The sequence below is a fragment of the Rattus norvegicus genome, chromosome 10 (genome assembly GCF_036323735.1).
Source record: "Rattus norvegicus strain BN/NHsdMcwi chromosome 10, GRCr8, whole genome shotgun sequence".
Taxonomy (NCBI): domain Eukaryota; kingdom Metazoa; phylum Chordata; class Mammalia; order Rodentia; family Muridae; genus Rattus; species Rattus norvegicus.
In genome coordinates, this window is record NC_086028.1 from 82,532,172 (window position 1) to 82,551,592 (window position 19,421).

General features: G+C 53.0%; 1 protein-coding gene across 5 annotated transcripts; it reads left to right on the plus strand.

The window, feature by feature from the left end:
• The first annotated feature begins 163 nt into the window (after positions 1–163).
• Positions 164–17,828, plus strand: Osbpl7 (oxysterol binding protein-like 7). Of its 5 annotated transcripts, none has more exons than XM_006247299.5 (23): positions 164–442; positions 1,674–1,825; positions 1,932–2,057; positions 2,213–2,266; positions 3,193–3,306; positions 3,633–3,728; positions 3,845–3,962; positions 4,603–4,706; positions 4,937–5,029; positions 5,113–5,245; positions 5,337–5,431; positions 5,611–5,706; positions 6,781–6,918; positions 7,353–7,446; positions 8,261–8,508; positions 8,685–8,822; positions 14,552–14,615; positions 14,740–14,818; positions 15,863–16,007; positions 16,136–16,280; positions 16,365–16,491; positions 16,607–16,729; positions 16,881–17,828. In XM_006247299.5, the coding sequence occupies exons 2-23, from the start codon at positions 1,751–1,753 to the stop codon at positions 16,987–16,989; spliced, it is 2,514 nt and encodes an 837-aa protein (XP_006247361.1). In that variant the 5' UTR covers positions 164–442; positions 1,674–1,750; the 3' UTR covers positions 16,990–17,828. The 5 variants fall into 5 exon arrangements, 3 of the variants coding, with proteins under 3 accessions (XP_006247361.1, XP_006247362.1, NP_001100514.1); XM_006247300.5 differs by having other exon boundaries at positions 246–442; positions 1,734–1,825; XR_357857.5 differs by lacking the exon at positions 16,881–17,828 and having other exon boundaries at positions 246–442; positions 16,348–16,491.
• The last annotated feature ends 1,593 nt before the right edge of the window (positions 17,829–19,421 follow it).

Sequence of the window (19,421 nt, forward strand, 5' to 3'; positions counted from 1 at the left end):
AATGGCCTTGAGTGTTCACTGGGGTCAAGGCCACGTTAGCTTGAATAAATCCTTTACCTCCAGTGGCTTGAAGCCAGCATTTATCCAGTACTCTCAAGCATGTGGAACTATGCCTGCCCAGTGGGGACTATGCCCCTCATTTCCAAGTCACTTGGTACCACTCCGTCCTTAGTCCTCCCGAGAGCAGGGGGGCAGAGCTGAGCGGCAGCCCGGAGCTTGGCGGGAGGAGGCAACGGGGGAGGGGCAGGTGGGGAGATCCGGCTGGAGGGGAGGCTCCAACGTCTCCTTCCTTCCTGGTTCTGCAGCGGCTGCTGCTGCTGCTGCTGCTGCTGCTGCTGCTGCTGCTGCTCAGCTCTGTGAAGAGGTAGCTGGTGACTCGGAGACTGTCTCAGAGGCACATCAGCATACGGACCAAGAAGCACTGACGTTCATGGAGCCTGGGGTAAGGGGGCCTTGCTGACACTACCTGACATTCCTGGGAAGGTTTCCTCTCTTCTGGAGCTGGTTGGTCCACTCCTCTGGTGAAGGCGCTAAGAATGGAGGTGGTTTGGGGATGGCACTCACCCGACTCACTCGACCTCTCCTTCCTACTGGTAGACACCTCCCACCTCTGCCGGGGGCCAGCCGCAAATGGCCAGGGTTCTAGCGGCTAGGAAAAGGGCATAGAAATACCCCAGCACCGGAAGAGTTTTGAAACTTTAAATGGCTGAATGCAGGAGTTTCCCCTTGGGCCAGCCTCTCGTAGCCTGGGCCCTTATGCTGTGACCTCCTGGCCACACTTACACTGTCACTTCCCTGCCCCTTCTGGGCCTCAACTCCTCAGGTGCTTGCTAGCTGCACTGAGCTGCTTCCCCAGACAGGGCAACATCACCCCTCCTGTCCCTTCCCCCTTCACACACACACACACACACACACACACACACACACACACACACACACACCCTCATGCATTATTGATCTCCTGGCGGAGCCAGGATGGCCAGAGCTGGTGCCAAGGGCGCCTGTGGGCACTGCCGCGGGACCTGGGTGGACCTCGACATGTTCTTGGCCACCTCTTCTCCCACCCACAGTGTCTCAGCCGGCCAGTGTCCTGCTCCTTCTGAGTGGGAGGTGCTTCTCAGGAGCACAGAGGACTAACATGGTAGCAAGGGGCTGGTGAGGCTTTGCAGGGAAGAGAGTCCAAGGTGGGTATCCTTGGACACGTATGGTGAGAGGGGGCGTGGGAAATTAGGACTGTCTCGGGCCTCGGTTTCCCCATGCAGAAAATGGAAGCCTGAGAACTGGCAGCTGTAGGGGCCAATTAGTAGAAGTTTGAGGCTGGTTTGCAGAGCAGTTGTGGCAGAGGGATGGCAAAGAGATTCTGGAGGAGGAAGCAACTGAGCTTGCCCACCTAGTCTCTTTTCTTGGACCCCTTTCTTACTTTGCTCCCCAGCCTCACACACACAGAGTGTTTCCTGGATTCCTGGGTGTTATCCAAGGCAGAGCCAACCACTGGGTGCAGCGGCCACAGTGGGGGTCGGGTTGGGTGTTGCTGCTCAGGCCCAGGGGCGGTCAGGGCATCCTGGGGGTGTGAGGACTGCATGTGAGTGGAGGATGTGTATCTCGGTGCGGGAGGGACCAGAGGTGGGACACATGACAGTATGGTGGTACTCATGGGTCTCTCTTGCTTCAAGGGTCCCCCCAGGACAAGGTGACATTCTCCCCATCCCACTCTGCTCTGCTGTCCTCACCAGGGAATAACTTCTTCCTCATGGACTTCCAGGAAAGAGACACTCCCTCCCTGGCTGAGAGTACTCAGTCTTCAAAGCCCAGCAGTACCCAGCAGGTCTGAGTAGAAGAGTGGCAGAGGGTGGACGGAGCTCGGGTCCCTGGGTCGTGGACTGCGGTAGTGAGCTCACCAACTGCTGCTCTCCCTCTACCCTGGACCTCAGGCCTCCGAGCTGTGGGAGGTGGTGGAGGAGCCTCGGGGCAGGCTGGGAGCAGAAGACATCATGCCTGAGAGACAGGAAGGACACCTGCTCAAGAAGAGGAAGTGGCCTCTTAAGGGCTGGCACAAGGTAGGGTGGCAGGGCAAGGGAGGAGCTACAAGAGGGAGGCTGCTGGACAGCCCTGGTGTTCCTGTGTGGAAAGGAGAAGAAAAACGGTGTGTGTTTGCTTTCTCTCCACCCGCTGTGTTCCTGGCTGCCTGCCTGGTCCTGCCCCTCTGGGACAGAGGTACTTTGTGCTCGAGGATGGGGTCCTTCACTACGCCACGACTCGACAAGATGTGAGTCAGGTTCCGGGCTTGGGATGTGGGGGGAGCCTGACCCAGGATGCTCTGAGCAGGTTGGGGGGTGTCTTGAGTTAGCCAGAGCAGGGTATGGATCTCACTCAGTTCCACCTCTCAGCAACCTCTGTCCAGATACAGTTGGCTTTCTGCATCCTTAGGCTCCACATCTGCAGATTCAACAATTTAAACACACACACACACACACACACACACACACACACACACACACACACCACCCATGCAAACTTTCAAAATCCGTCTGTACTAAACACATAGGTTTTCTCCTTGTTATGATTCCCTTAAACACTAGAACCGTGAGCCCATAGCATGCCCATTGCTTGCCATTAGGGATTAGAAGTCGTCTAGAAGTGCTTAAAGGACACACGGAGACCGTATATATAAGTTATGTGTAGAAGCTGTACCTTTTGCTATTAGAAATGAGCAGGTTTGCATTTTGGTTTCCTCTGTGGCCCCCTAGAACCCAAAACACCATGAGACAACTGCTTCCCTGGGACTCAGCCTCCTTCCTGCTGACACGGGGTGTGGGGCACACTCGGCCACCTGTAGAGCTATCAAATGATGCAAATTGAGTGCCCAAGAAATGGGGGCTTTGTCACCTTAGACCTTGTCCTCCTCTTGTGCTGGGAACAAGAAGCAAGGCTGGACTCTCAGGCTCCTTCCAGGGCGTGGTCCTTCCTCCTCCACATAGACTCCCAGGGGTGTTAGTATTTTTATGACCTCTCAGACCTGGGTGAAGCTGGACATAGCATAATGTTCTGTACCCATGAGGTGACGAAAAAGCCCCTCTGTATACGGCTCGAGGTGCTTGACCCTTGAATCTGGAGTGGCCTCCAGGAGATGATGACACTGTGCTCCAGAGATCCTCAAGCCATTCCCCTGTCCCCACCAACCCTCCACTCCAGATCACCAAGGGGAAGGTTCATGGCTCCATCGATGTCCGGCTATCCGTCATGTCCATCAACAAAAAGGCCCAGCGCATTGACCTCGACACAGAAGACAACATTTACCACCTAAAGGTGACATTCCTGAGGACAGAGTGTTGTGGGTACCAGCCTGGCAGAGGTGGTCAAGGCAGAAGCATAGTTGCCGAGGGCTCTTCTTAGAGTTTGAGGAGAAGAAAGTTTCTATTGTGCAAAACAGCCAGGAGCCAGCCCACTCTGGTGGCTGGCTGTTCACAGATTTAGGACTAAGAACTCTGATGCTTGGAATGTCATCCTCCGACTGTGATAGGGTTTTGTGCAGACTGGGTGCTCTAGGGAAATTCCCTGCATGCCTGGAGACCTGATATTTTGCTCCTGGGGAGCAACCCCTCCCTTCTCACCTCTCTCCAACACTTCTTCAGATCAAATCTCAGGACCTGTTCCAAAGCTGGGTGTCTCAGCTTCGAGCCCACCGTTTGGCCCAGCGCTCGGACCTGCCCAATGCCACTCACCGGAAGGTAAGATGGGGCCTGGAGTGAGAGCAGGTTATAGGACGATCTGGTGGAGGTTGTTGGGAACTGAGATCTAGAGGGTTGGACACCATCTTTCCTGACCCTTGACTTACTCCCCATAGGCTCCTGGCACCCAGACGCTAACAGCAGGCAGTGCCTCAGCCTTACCTGGGGTTGGACCTCGAGAGAAAGTGTCATCCTGGCTGAGGGACAGTGATGGGCTAGACCGATGTTCTCATGGTGAGGGTGCCTGGCCCAGGGCCTCTGTGGGTAGGGCCCATGTTCTCAGATCTGGGAAGTATCAACAAGAAGGGAGAATGTGCACCACTTCCTCAGAGGGAACCCCCCTCTGCCTCCAAAATGATCAAGTCCTCTCTGTCAAATCTTCTTGGCCCTGAGGAGCTCCAACTTAGGAAAGATAGTGGGCTCGTGCCCTGGGCACACAGCAGGCACTGGGACTTCTGCTTGATGCAACGCAGTAAAATTTCTGAATAGCAACAGGGGAAGGCTGTGCCCTAGAAATGTATTCCTGCAGTAAGAAACCAAGAGAGTGACCCAGAGAGGGTAGTGTGTATAAATAAGGAGGTATAGTAAGGGAACGGAGCCCGTGCACAGGCAAAAGAGGTGAGAGGTGGTCTGCAGACAGGGTGAGGATAGACCATTGGCCTCCCAGAAAATCAGAAGCAGCTACACCAGAGAACTGGAAGTGCTTGCACTCCTGAGACAGACACACAGAAAAGTGTCAAACTCTCCCTGGCGCCAGTGACCTTTTTGGGTGGAAAGAACCTGAGGGAGGTCGTTGGTCAGGGGTGGGGTGGGGACACACAGGGAACCCTAGTACCTCTACGAGAGCAGTGCCCTCTTCTTCCTTCTCCCCCAGCGCTGTCAGAATGCCAGGGTAAGCTGCAGGAACTACACAGACTCCTTCAGAGCCTGGAGTCCCTACACAGAATCCCCTCCGCCCCTGTGATCCCCACACACCAGGTAAGGGCCAGAGGAATGGGCAGGGAATGCTCAGGGCCCCTTATCCCCATCACTTCATGGGGTCAGGCCTGCCTACTTCATACCTGCCCAGCAGTCTCCGGACGGTTTCTCTGCTCCATTTGCCTGGATTACTGCCAGCATGCTGCACCCTTATGCCCGCCCGGGCAATCTGTGCGCTCCTCCATGGTCTCTCCCAACTCTGTGACTGAAATTACTCTTCAACGTGCCAGGCCTCAGTGACGACCGAGAGACCCAAGAAGGGGAAACGGACCAGCCGCATGTGGTGCACACAGGGCTTTGCCAAGGATGACACCATTGGACGGGTGAGATGGGGTGCTGAGCCCCAAGTTGCAGGGACACAATGCTCTGAAGGAGGCGCCCCTTCACCCTTCGTGTTCACTGTCAGGTTGGCCGTCTGCATGGCTCTGTTCCCAACCTGTCTCGTTACCTGGAATCTCGGGACACTTCTGGCCCACGTGGCCTGCCACCTCCGGACTATGCCCATTTACAGCGCAGTTTCTGGGCTCTGGCCCAGAAGGGTGAGTACGGGCTAGGTAGGGGCTAGGAGCGGGGTCGAGAGGTCCGTCGGGAGAGGAAACGGAGTCTGACTGTGTGGTCTGTCCCCGACAGTGCACAACTCCCTCAGCAGTGTCCTGGTTGCCCTCACCACAGAACGGGACCGACTGAGAGACCTGCACCAGGGCTCAGAGTTGTCAAGGATGGCGGTGAGCCTCGGGGACATGATAGCTGATCAGAGGGAGGGCCCAAGACTGAGGACTGCAGGTCCCATTGGCAAAATCTGTGCCAGGGCTGGGGGTTGACAGGGGCTGCCCCTGAGTTGGTGCGGGTGGTAGATGGGGAGGATTTCCCCTTCCCACACCCAGTCCCTCACCCTCTGCCTCAGGTTTCTGAGGCTCCGGATGGTCAGAGACGTCTCCACTCACTCTCCATATCCTCAGACACCACAGCAGACTCCTTCAGTTCCCTGAACCCGGAGGAGGTGAGGCTCGAGGGTAGACAATGGAGTCCTCCCTGTGCTTTTCCTAACAGGGGCCAGGGTTGATTTTATTTTATTTATTTTTATTATTATTACTTTTTTTTTTTTTTAGTCTAGAAATACGGGGAGGGGTTGGAGGGAATCCAGGTTCCCTTTCTCTCACATAACACCACAGTTCTCTTGACTGATCTTGGAGATGGCTTGTGCATCATATTTTGGTTTGGTTTGGTTTGGTTTGGTTGTAGTACTGAGGCGTGAGCCCAGGGCCTTGCCCATGCTAGGCAAGAGGTCTATGTCTGAGCCGCACGTCTGGCTTCTGAGACTTCTGTTTTTACTTCAGAGCTGGTTCTTACCCTTTAGCAGGCCTGCCCAGCCTTTTCACATCCCAATTCACACCCAAGAGCAGCATAATCCACCCCTGTAGTCACAGCACTTGGGAGGCAGAGGCAGGTGGAGCACTATGAATTCAAGGCCAGCCTGGTCTACAGAGTAAGTTCTAGGACAGTCAGGGCTACACAGAGAGACCCTCCCTGTCTTGAATAAGCAAACAAACAAAAGTGTATAAACAAGTTAATAACAACAAAAAGTTACAAACAATTTTTACAGTGCTTTAAATACGTTTATGATTTTGCATTAGTTTGCCTTCAATTGTGTATGGCTCTTGGGCCACAGGTTGGACATATCTGCATGACAAAACTAAAACCTAAAGAATCTAATCAGTGGACTCATGGTCCCTCAGTAGTAGTCAGGCTGGATTAGAGTCCGAATGTGGTCATTGCATGCCAGCTTTGTATTCTGAGCCTCAGTCTTCTAATCTGCAAGATGGAGACACAGCTGCACCCGTCCATGGGGTATGGGTCCAGACTGAGTGGGCCAGCAAGGGAGAAGGGTGGAGGCAGGCTCTGTTGTGTCCAGCACTTCTTCCAAGTCCAAGTTTATCCCTCTCCCTTAAGCTCTCTCCTCCCTCTGCTATTTCCGCTTAGCAGGGGTTGAGTCTGGTGGGGGGTGGACAGTTCCCTCTCTAGGAACTGTCACTCCAGTGGCCTCTGAGGTCTCGCCTCCATCTGGTTCCCACAGCAAGAAGCTCTGTACAGGAAAGGCCGGGAGCTGACCCCCCAGCTGTCCCAGAGCAGCGTGCTGTCCCTCGCTGACTCCCACACCGAGTTCTTTGATGCCTGTGAGGTGCTCCTCTCTGCCAGTTCTTCTGAGAATGAGGTGAGGGAGGAGGGAGCTGGCAGCAGGAGAGAAGGGACTTGGGCAGGATGGGTGTGGGGCCCGGAGATCCCTGTGCTCTTTTTCACCACCTCAGCAGCCATTTCTGAGAGCACACCCAGCTGTTAAGATTTGTGCGGATCCAGAAACCTCTTCTCCTTGTTGGCCATGCCTTACCTGTCGGCTCTCAGAAGTTATCCTTCCCATGAGCCCATTTCAGCTTTCATTCTCCTTTGACCCAGACTCAGCATCTCAGTACCATCAACTCCTCTTTCCTCTCTAGCTTACCAAGTTCTCAGCTCTTTTCTACAAGTTGGTACCAGCCGTGACAGGACAATATCTTAGGGTTTCCAGCAAAGGGCTAACTCATCACATTCTTACCAGGTCCTGGGCATTGCCCGTCTCTTTACCCCTACCTACCAATTTTTCCCACCCAGGGTTCTGAGGAGGAAGAGTCATGTGCTAGTGAGATCACCACCAGCCTGTCTGAAGAGGTCCTGGACATCAGGGGAGCTGACCGCTATCCAAAAGGTACCAACTAGATGAGGGCCGCGAGACGAGGGGGAACCTGGGTTTATGTGTAGAGCAGCTGTTTGCTGGTGGCCTAGGTCATGAGGGGGCAGTCCTTTGTGTCTGGTGGGAGATTGGCTTTGGGTACTGATTCTAGAATTAACCTTGGAACCACGAGTTGAGATATATATGGGGGCATCACTTCCTGGGGTTGGGTGCACCAGACTTGGGAACGGTGCTGGCCCTCATCCCATTGGCTGTAATAGGGTATGGCAGGGGGACACGTGGTTCCACTTGAGCACATTAGCAGAGTAGCTTTGGGCTTGGCATTTTACTCAAAATGGCCAGAGACAGGGAGTATAGCATGGTTTGTAGACTGTTGCCTCCTACGTACAAAGCCCTGGGTTCAGATGCCAGTGCAGCATGAACTGAGAATGGCGGCAGACGCCTATAATTCCAGCAAGCACTCAGGAGGTGGCGGCAGAAGAGTGAGATTAAGGTTATTCTCAGCTCCACAGGCAGTTGGAACTCAAGGGGACCCTGTCCCTCCAGAATAGCGGGAGGACAGTGGAGAATCTGGACCCTGGCGTCTGTTTCGTTCATCGGTCCAGCTTCTGTGCACTGTGTACAGCAGTGGACCCATCCTGTCTGGGTGGTTTTTAGCCCTGCTGCCCACGCACATCCCCAGGCTATCACAAACAGTCAGATGCCGGTCACCTACCATAGTGGGCACCGCTGGAATGCCTCAGGTGGTTAGGAGGCAATTGTGCCGTGGTCTTGGCATGTCTGGAATGCCAGTGTCCAGAGGGAGACTAAAGCGTTTGCATTGGCCCAGGGGCCTGTGTTCCAGGGATTGCCGTAGGGCCCCCTCGACGCCGCTGCTTGCCAGCTGCCAGTGGGCCCGGGACAGACGTGAGCCTGTGGAATATCCTCCGCAACAATATCGGCAAAGACCTGTCCAAGGTGTCGATGCCCGTGCAGCTCAACGAGCCGCTCAACACGCTGCAGAGGCTCTGCGAGGAGCTGGAGTACAGCAGCCTCCTGGACCAGGCCAGCCGCATGGCTGACCCCTGCGAGCGCATGGTACCCACTCAGGGCCACCTGTTTCTCCTCGGGTTCTGTCTGTCATCCCAGGCCCCTGCCGGGTGGGTCCCAGATGTTGGAGCACTACATCCAAGTCCCGGACTTTGCTTGCGGCGGGCTACTGTCCCCATTCCGGGGCTTCTTTACCTACGGCACTCCGCTTGGCCTGCCCACAGGTATACATCGCAGCCTTTGCTGTCTCTGCCTACTCCTCCACGTACCACCGGGCGGGATGCAAGCCCTTCAACCCGGTCCTGGGAGAGACCTACGAGTGTGAGCGGCCTGACCGGGGTTTCCGTTTTATCAGCGAGCAGGTGTGGGCCCCGAGGTGGGAGGACTATTTCCAGGGTTGGGCCAGGGAGGGCCTGGGCTGTGGGGACCAGAAAGTGGGCCAGCGGAGCTAGTGCACAGAGAAGAGCAGGAAGCAGTGGCCCCGGGCCAGGGACGTGCTAATGGGGAAGGGCCCTGCTCTTCTTATGGGAGGCAGAGGGAAGCAGAACTTATGGGGTATCCAAAGGCACATCCCACGGTGTGCTGTGGGGAGTGGCACTGCTAGCTAGGTCTCGAAGGGTGGATTGGAGAAAGCCTGGGTAAGGAGCTGGAAGAATGGTTTGTTTCACATGTGTGTAGAACAGGGTGGATCAACTTCAGCAAAGCTAGAGACAGGGCTGAGGGCAGGCTAAACCCTGTGCTTTGTAGGTGAAGGTGAGGTGGATTCTGGGATTTTATTTGCTTCTAAATCTGAAGGCTGTGGGAGGCGTGGGGGACTCGGGCACGTTTGCAGTGGCAATCTCTAAAGAACACTCGGGCAGTGGTGTGCAACAGTTGGCAGAGGCCATTATCGGGCCATTAAAGTCATCTGCCTGAGAGCCAAGGACATCCTGCACTTAGCCCGTGGCACACTGGATTCAGGAGCTCTTATTTGCATCACCACTGACAGAACTCAGCAGCCAGGTAGATGGAGAGAGACCTGGGAAGTGGCCGACCCTGTACCAGGGTACCCACCCATGGCGCAGTGAAGGGCCCAGCTCCAAGGAGCTGCCAACCTTGTGTGGGCAGCAGATTGGAACAAGTGTGGAGGGGCCTCTTACAGTACCGGGAAGTGAGGTTGGTGAGCTGAGGGAGAAAGCTGGACGGTCCTGTCTTTCTAGTTGAAGAGACTTTGTGCATGGGTGCAGGTGCCACCTAGCAAGAGAGTGGTGAAAGGTAAGAAAGGAGCCGAACCATGTTGCCCACTGGGTGGCACTTCCTCAGAGGAATGTCCTGTTGACTTTGAGGCCTGCAGACCTGGGGCTGGCATGAGGTGACAAATCAGGTGTCACCTGGAGGGTCAGTGGTCCGTGGGACCAGGGGCAGAAAGGACAGGGCAGAAATGGAGTTATAGAGTGTAGCAGGTGTACTCAGCTTGCAGCCCACACTGGCCGAGTGCATCCATGGACAAGTGTGACGTCAGCCCAACACTTTTGTAGATAACATCATATTGCTGTGTCAAATGTCGGACAAGGCTAGGTGTGGTGGCATGTGCCTTTAATGCCATTCCTAGGGAGGTAAAGGTCTCTGTGAGTTTGAGGCCAGTGGTCCACACAGCGAGTTCTAGGAGAGTCAGGACTATATAAAGTGAGAGAGACCCTGCCTCAACCCTCCCCCTCAAAAAAGGTTGGACAACCCTGACAAGAGGGAAAGATTTTATCTTTTTTAGATTTATTTATTTTATGTATAGGAGCACAACAGTAGCTGTCCTCAGATACACCAGAAAAGGGCATCAGATCCCATTACAGATGGTTGTGAGCCACCATGTGGTTGCTGGGAATTGAACTCAGGACCTCTGGAGGAACAGTTAGTGCTCTTAACCACTGAGCCATCTCTCCAGTGCCCTGTTTTGTTTTAAACTTTATTCTTCTCTCATACATTACATCCCAACTGCAGTTTCCCTTCCTCCTCTCCTAGTCCCTCCCCCACTTCCCCTTTCCCCAAGAAGAGTGAAAGTTACAAAATAAGAATAAAATCTAGAAAAAGAACCAGTGTGATAGCTCAGCACGTAAGGGTGCTTGCCGCTAAGTCTGACGACCTGAGTCCAATCTCCATGACCTACATGGTAGAAAGAACAAACGAGCTCCGACAAATTGTCCTCTGACCTCCACACATGCTCCTGTGTACAGACACAGGTAAGACGAACAGGCATTTATAGGTACGTATGTAGATATATTAAACTTTATGTGTGTGTTTTGCCTACCTGTACAGTAGGTCCTCCCCTACTGTACAGTACTTGCCTACCTGGTTCTGCAGAGGACAAAAGAGTGCATCAGATCCCCTGGAACTGGAGTAATAGATATTTGTAAGCTGCCATGTGGGTGCTGGAAATTGAACTTGGATTCATTTGTTTACACTGAGAAGCTGCGTGTGTGTGTGTGTGTGTGTGTGTGGTGTGAGAGAGAGAGAGAGAGACACAAAGAGAGACAGAAACAGAATCAGAGAGAGACAGAGGGAGAGAGACAGAGACAAAGAGAGAGACGGAGACAGAGGGAGAGTGAGAGAGAGAGACAGAGACAGAGAGACACAGAGAGAGGCATCATATGAATGCAGTCCGGATTTCCAGTGCCTGCCCAGTAGCTGCCCTTACCTGATAAAACTCATGCTTTCTGAACGATTATGACTTATCAGGTCAGTGACCAACACACTATAAAATAGATTCTAACCGCTCCCAAAGGGTTGGTATGGACTCTTTTTCTTTTTTCTTGGAGCTGGGGACCGAACCCAGGGCCTTGCGCTTGCTAGGCAAGCGCTCTACCACTGAGCTAAATCCCCAACCCCTGGTATGGACTCTTGAATAAATAATATATGAGAGAGAGGGACAGAGAGAGAGAGAGACAGAGACAGGCATCATATGAATGCAGTCCCCAAGGAGGGCAGAAGAGGGCGTTAGATTTCTTTGGAGCAGTAGCTGTAGGATGTTTTGAGGAGGTTCCCAGTATATTCTCTTAACTGCTGATCCACCTTTCCATTCCCTAAACATAAGTGTATTTATGTGTATGGGTGCATATTTACACACACACACACACACACACACACACACACACACACACACACACACACACACACACACACACACACACTAGGGTTTAGAGAGATGGCTCAGGGATGGAGAATACCTAGAGGACCCAGGTTCAGTGCCCAGCACCACAATGTGGCTCACAACTGACCGTAATTCCAGTTCCAGGAGGTCCGATGCCCTCTTCTGGTCTTTGCAGACATATAACACATATGCATCCGCGTGGGCACTCACTCATTCACATAACTTTTTTAAGAAAAAAAATGTAATTCAAAACTAGGAAAAAATGCAACTGTTTTCAAGAAAGGTTACCACAAGGCAGAGAGACGAATTGGTCCAGTTTTTGTCGGTGGCGTTTTGCTTTGTTTTTTGAGGCAAAGTCTTACGGCGACGTAACCCTGGCTGGCCTTGAACCTGCCTCCACTTCCTGAGAACAGAGATGAAAGGTGTGTGCCAGGGAAGAGAAAGAAAATTTTACAAAGCAGAATAGAGCGTACATCGGGAGGCAGCCTCCCATTCTGACCCCCGGGGAGGACCTTTGCTACTAGGTGTGCTAGCAGGAATGGTGACCACAGATGCCAGCAGGACGTCCATCTCTAGAGAGGGAAGGCTGAGGATGCAGTCATAGCCCCTGCACTCTTGCTGATGGTTCCCATCACGCAGTATAAAGCCTTGTTCATAAGGCCGAGTGTGCCCGTAGTTTTGTTCCTTCATTACTGAATACGCCTTTGTGCGGACACACCGCAATTTGCTTGTTTTCTTTTTGATTGACATTTGAATTGTTTCCTGTTTGGGGAGATTATGAATAAAAGGGCTATGCGTGCTTGTGTGGGAAAAGAAAGGGGAGGCTTGCAGCTTAGGATGGGAGAAACAGGAAATCCTTTCGTTCAGAGAGAAGAGGCCACGCAGAGAGAAGGACTGAAGGGAGAAGGTGTGGGAGAGCTGAGGAGAGCTGCGGCATGGGGGTGGGGAGCTGAGGAGGGGAGCAGGAGCAGGGGTGAAGAGCAGTGGAGGAAGAGCTGTGGTGCAGGGGAGGGGAGCTGAGGAGGGGAGCAGGAGCAGGAGTGAGGCCAGAGTGGAAGGAGTTAACTGTTCCTGTTCTCTGTTCTCCCTCTCACTGCAGGAGCAGAGGGCCTTAGGGGTGGCTCAGGCTTAGGGCCTTAGAAGATGGCTAAGCGCCCAGGGCCTAGATGTAGAGCTATATGAAGCTGGATCTTTCCCCTGTAGATTGTGTGTGTCCAGATAAGGTCTCGGCCAGGGATGGATACAAAGAGTGGCTGTCCAGCCAAGCTTGTTTCTGTATTTTAATTATGTCTGTATCAGTGTTTTGCCTACATGTACGCCCATGTGCCACGTTCATGGAGGCCAGAGGGAGCTCCTGGAACTTGGAGTCCCAGGCTGTCGTGGGCCTCCATGTGGGTGCTGGGAACCAAAACGAAGTTCTCCAAAAGGGCAGCCAGTGTTCTTAACTCTTGAGACGACTCTCTGGTCTCCAAGATGCATTATTTTTATTTATGATGTATGTGGCTATGCCACGTGTGTGCAGGTAGCCACAAAGGCCAGAAGAGGTCGCCGAATCCCTTGGAACTAGAGTTACAGGCAGTCGGGATTTGTCCAAGTGGGAATTGAACTAAGGTCCTCAGTTGCTTACTGCATTTATTTATGTATGTATGTGTCTATGAGCATATGTTCCACATGCAGCACACGTGTGGAAGTCAGAGAGCAGCTTGCGGAGTCTGTCCTCTCTTTCCACCATGTAGGTTCTAGAGATCAAACTCAAGTTATCGGGGTTGGTGACAAGCATGGTTTTGGTTGTTGCTGTTTTGTTTTTGTTTTTAAGATTTATTTTGGGCTGGAGAGATGGCTCAGCAGTTAAGAGCACCCGACTGCTCTTCCAGAGGTCATGAGTTCAATTCCCAGCAACCACATGGTGGCTCACAACCATCTGTAAAGAGTTCCGATGCCCTCTTCTGGTGTATCTGAAGACAGCTACAGTGTACTTAAATATAATAAATAAATAAATCTTTTTAAAAAAAAGATTTATTTTTTGTTCGGTCCCCAGCTCCAAAAAAAAAAAAAAGATTTTTTTTTTCCGGAGCTGGGGATCGAACCCAGGGCCTTGCGCTTGCTAGGCAAGCGCCTACCACTGAGCTAAATCCCCAACCCCCCAAAAAAAGATTTATTTTTTATCTGAGGACACTATCGCTGTCTTCACACACACCAGAAGAGGGCACTGGATCCCATTACAGATGGTTGTGAGCCACCATGTGGTTGCTGGGATTTGAACTCAGGACCTCTGGAAGAGCAGTCAGTGCTCTTTAACCGCTGAGTCCCCAGTGACATGCATGTTTACTCACCAAGCCATGCCCTGGCATTTCTGGAGAGTGGGGGGAGCAAGGGTAGGAATGCTGGGTAGAAGGAAGGGAAGCCAAGGTGCCGCCTACAGGCCACGAGAAAGCAGGGTGGTAAGGAGAAAGTCTTGGCTGCAGCCAGAGTCTGGGAAAGGCCAGGAAACAGGGAGGTGAGACTGTAGAAATGTCCACTTTGAAGGTTGCAGATGTGAAGCCATTTCCAAGTGAGGATAAGGCCAAAAGTTTCCAGACTGTAGAGTAGAGCCAACCGTGATCAGATGGGGAGGAGGCAAATGGAGACGGAAGCAGGTCCTCAGGGAGGGCCAGGTTTCAGGGCACAGACTGGAGGCCCTGTTTGGTACACTACAGGGAATGTCTGCCCAAAGCAGGCTGGTTAAGGGCTCTATCTAAGGACTGGCCAAGGTTAGCCAGCAAGGCAGATGAGCAGGGAGAACACAGGGCCCCCACCGGAAGGAGAGAATAAGGACTTGGATGGCCACTGGAGGTAATGGGGAAAAAAGACTTACAATTAACTGATTCTTGTGTAACTAAGTCACGTCAGAGAACCTGGGGTAAGAGGGAGGCATATTAGAAGATCCCAAGCTCCTCAAGGACAGTGTTAAGGACGTCTTTGCTCATTAAGGTCTCCCATCATCCCCCGATCTCCGCGTGTCATGCAGAATCTGAGAACTTCATCTTCTGGCAAGGTGAGGGATGTGGGGCTGGATGACCATGAAGGTCAGGGATAGCGGGGTGGGGGTGGCTGGAACATTCTGGATCACTCTGGCCTCATCTCTGCTGCTCCCTGTCCCTCCCCCAACTGAATTCCAGACATGAAATGGAAGAACAAGTTCTGGGGCAAATCCCTGGAGATCGTGCCCGTGGGGACAGTCAATGTCAGCCTGCCCAGGTGAGTACTGTAGTGGCCGGGCCTGCCCGTGCGCCTGCTGGCTGCCCATGGGGCCAGTGCTGTGGCAGATTAGAGGGGTCTGGTCTAGCCCTAAGCTTCAGGAGCTTATAGCAGGCAGCCTCTGTACATGTTACACTTGCATTTGCAACAGTTACTGTAAAAAAAAAAAAAGGTGCGATGTCTAAGAACAGGGTGGGGGCGGGGCCTAATGAGGTCATCTGACTAAGTGTCTTTCACAACTTTTTGATCGTGATTCACATTAAGAAATGCACTTGAGACTTCAAACCAGCATGCATGCGAGGCACACCACACACACACACACACACACACACACACACAGAAAGAGAGAGAGAGACAGAGACAGAGAGACAGAGAGAAATCTAAATAAATCTTGGGATACACTACACATACACAGACATCTAAATGAATCTTGGGACAAATGAATCACAAACCAAGTCCAAAAATCCTCATTTCAGCCGGCTGTGGTGGCACACACCTTTAGTCCAAGCACTTGGGAGACAGAGGCAAGCACATCTTGGAGTTCAAGGCCAGCCTGGTTACAGAGTGCATTCCAGGACAGCCAAGGCTACACAGAGAAACCCTGTCTTGAAATAGAAAGTCCTACTCTAAGTCGGTCATACAGATGGGCCTGGTGTGGTGGAGCACATTGTCTTTAATCCCAGCATTTGGACAGCTGAAGCAAGTGGCTATCTGTGGGTTCAAGGCAGCCTGGGCTATACAGCAAATCCCAAGGCCAGCCAGGGCTACCCAGGGAACTCTGACTCAAGAAAACCCAGAACCAGAGAGTGGTTGGGATTCTCGTATTCTGGGGCACTCAGGGACTTTCTAATGGATACAGGCACATTCACTCACGACTCTGCTGTATGAACAGGGTCATACCTCACAGGGCCGGCACTAGGACCCTGGGACTCCTTCTTTCGGGCCCATGTGACTTGATACCGCAAGCTGGGAACAGTTCCTTCAAAGCCCACCTTTTCCTCCCAGGGCTGACTGACTGTTTACCTATGTGTCTGTCTCTCTCAGGTTTGGGGATCACTTTGAGTGGAACAAGGTAACGTCCTGTATTCACAACATCCTGAGTGGCCAGCGCTGGATCGAGCATTACGGAGAAGTGCTTATCCGAAATACACAAGATAGCTCTTGCCACTGCAAAATCACCTTTTGCAAGGTAGGCTTGCTGCCCTGACCCCGCCCCTCCACCCTGACCCCGCCCCTCCACCGTGAGAGAGGCCTCTAATCCGGACATCTTTGGGACGTAGAGAGAGCTCCTCACTCGGGCCGCCTTCTCCACCCTAGGCCAAGTACTGGAGTTCTAACATCCATGAGGTACAAGGTGCGGTGCTTAGCAGGAGTGGCCGCGTCCTCCACCGCCTCTTCGGGAAGTGGCATGAGGGACTGTACCGAGGCCCCCCACCGGGTGGGCAGTGCATTTGGAAACCCAGTAAGTGGGGTGTCCTGGGCGGGCTGGGAAGGATGAGGATGGCTCTAACATAGTTCACCTGTCCCAGCTCCTTGCCTCCCCCAGACTCGATGCCCCCAGACCATGAGCGAAACTTCGGGTTCACGCAGTTTGCCCTGGAGTTGAATGAGCTGACGGCAGAGCTGAAGAGGACGCTGCCTTCCACTGACACACGGCTACGGCCTGACCAGAGGTCAGTGCCTGGCTGGGTCCCTCAAGGAACTCCTTAAAATGGGGAAGGGGAAGAGACTTCGGGTTTGGGGACCCCCGAGACTAGCCTGTGCACTGACCGAGGTCTGGATCGTCAGATACCTGGAGGAGGGGAACATACAGGCCGCTGAGGCCCAGAAGAGAAGGATAGAGCAGCTACAGCGCGATCGGAGAAGAGTAATGGAGGAAAACAACATAGTCCACCAGGCGCGCTTCTTCAGGTGCTTCAGCCCTACCTGCCCTGCATCCCTCCGCAGCCCGGCTCCTCATTGCCCCTTATTCTTTGAGTAGGGTGACGGTGGGAGGCAGTACCAGGGACCTAACCTGCACTGGACTGTCCCCTACCCACACCTAATGATGCTTTTTCCCCAGGCGACAGACAGACAGCAGCGGCAAGGAGTGGTGGGTGACCAACCATACATACTGGAGGCTACGCGCTGAGCCAGGCTATGGGAACCTGGATGGGGCTGTGCTCTGGTAACCCTGGCCTCGGGGCAGGAGACTCTAGCTCATCACTCCTGCCCCAGCTCCTGCTATGGACATGTGGGTGAGGTCGGGCTCCCTCTCGCTGCCCTTGAGTGCCAAGGGGCAGCCTAGGCTCCAGCCCTTTCCCCCTCTGCTGGCCAGAGGGGTTGTATCTCAGCACAGTCCCGTTCCACCGCTGGGATGGAAGTGGAGTCTGTGTTCCCCCCACCCCCCGTCTTGTTACCCCAAGTCTGGCGTGTCAGACCCTTCTCGCTCAGCCACCCTCCTCCTCTGGGAGCGTTTGGGAGGGATGCCAGTTTCCCCAGATCCGTCCCCCATTTCAGTGCCTTCCTTGGACACAGAGGGCCCCTTGATGCTACCCAGACTTCCCGTGCCCAGGGTGTTGCCTGTGTTGGCTGTGTTGGAGTGAGTGAAGGACAGGAGATGCCTCCTTTCCCATCTGTCCTCCCTTCAGCATCTTCCCTGTGCCCTGACCCATCCCTTGTCCTGCATCCCCTTCTCCCAAACTGCAAAGCACCTTTGGCTTCCGGCTCCTCCATCCCTGCTCCACCAGTGGTCCCCTCAGGCTCAGCTTAGCAAAAGTCCCAAGAGGTGGAGAGCAGTCTGGGGTGCCTGGTCTCAGATCCACCCAGGAGGGAGTGAGCCAGTGTGAGCGTACGTTTGTGTAGGAGTGTGTGTGTGTCCTGCTCGCCGGCGAGCAGGCTTCCTCATGTAGCCAGGACACCTCCGCTGTTGCTGGTGTCTGTTACAGTTGCTGCTCAATTTCCCAGTTTGCCTGAGTCAGGTGAATTGCTATGACATTCCAAGCTCCAATAAAGACTGTCCTAGACTTTGGCCTGTGACCGCTCATTGAAAAATACAGGTTCTCAAGCTCTGGGGAAAGTTCACAGCCACTGCAGTATATGGACTCATGCCGCTCCAAAAGGTCCATCTCCAAAGGAGTAGAGTGACTGTCTAGCACGCAGGAAGTCAATCCTGGGTTCAGTACTCAGCACTGACCAAGGACTGGGGGAAGCGCTTGACAAAAGGTAACTCGTTTGGGCCAGCAAGACGGCTCAGGGTAGCTACATGTGGTGGCCCACACCTTTGATCCTAGCATTTGAGAAGCAGAGATAGGCAGGTCTGTGAGTTCGAGGCCAGCCTGGTCTATAGAGTGAGTTCCAAGACAGCCAGGGCCGTTACACAGAGAAACCCTGTCTCAAAAACAAAACAAGACAAAGGATGTCTCAGGGGGGTAAATAGAGTTTTTCATGCAAGTATACTGGTCTGAGTCTGATCCCTGGAACCCATGTAAACCATGGAACACACACACACACACACACACACACACACACACACACACACACACGATGTTTTTACTTCCTGGAACTGTGGCCTTATTTGGAAGCAGGGAAGCAGGGAATGGGCAGATAAACTGGTTTCTTGTGTGAACAAGAAAGTTGGCCACAGGGAAGAGCACTGTGGGAAATGGGCCAAGGCACGATAGGTGGTGGGCAAGCTGACGGGAGGGAGAGCTCCACAGCCAGGAATGTCCAGCATGCAGTGAACCAGCAGCAGTAGACAGCATCTCTGAGTCCTGAGAAGGAGCTGGCCCTGCGCACATGCCAGCTTTCAGACCTCTGGCCTCGCTGTAGGATTTCCTTTGCGTGGTTTGTGACTGTTCATGTATATGGGTGTGTGTATAGGCGTGGGCATGCCCATGTGAATGTGTTCATGTGGCATCAGGTCTTTCCTCTAGAACCTTCTATCTTGTTTGTTTGAGATAAGGTCTCATTGGCCTGGAACATCTGTAGGCCCGCTGGCCTGTATCTATCTCTGTGGTGCTTTACATATGCTTGGCTCAGGGTGTGGCACTATTAGAAGGTGTGGCCTTGTTGAAGTAAGTGTGTCACTGGGCTTGGGCTTCAAGACCCTTGTCTTAGCTGCCTGGAAGCCAGTCTTCTCCCATTTGCCTTCAGAACAAGATGTAGAAGTCTCAACTCCTCCAGTGCCATGTCTGCCTGGACACTGCCATCCTTTCTGCTATGATGATGATGGACTGAACCTCGGAAACTGTAAGACAGCCCCAATTAAATGTTGTTTCTGGAAGAGTTGCCTTATGGTGTCTGCTCACAGCAATGAAGCCCTAACTAAGGCATCTCCCATCTCATCCCCAGTGGGATGACAGCATGAAATTGTTCTGGGAATGCAAACACGAGTCCTTGGTACTTTGAAGGCAAGCACTTTACTTACTGAGCGCTCTCTCTCTCTCTCTCTCTCTCTCTCTCTCTCTCTCTCTCTCTTTCTGTGTGTGTGTGTGTGTCTCCAGTTGTCTTTTTTATTTAAGATTTATTTATTATATATGTATGTAAGTACACTGTTGCTGTCTTCAGACACACCAGAAGAGGGCATCAGATCCCATTACAGATGGTTGTGAGCCACCATGTG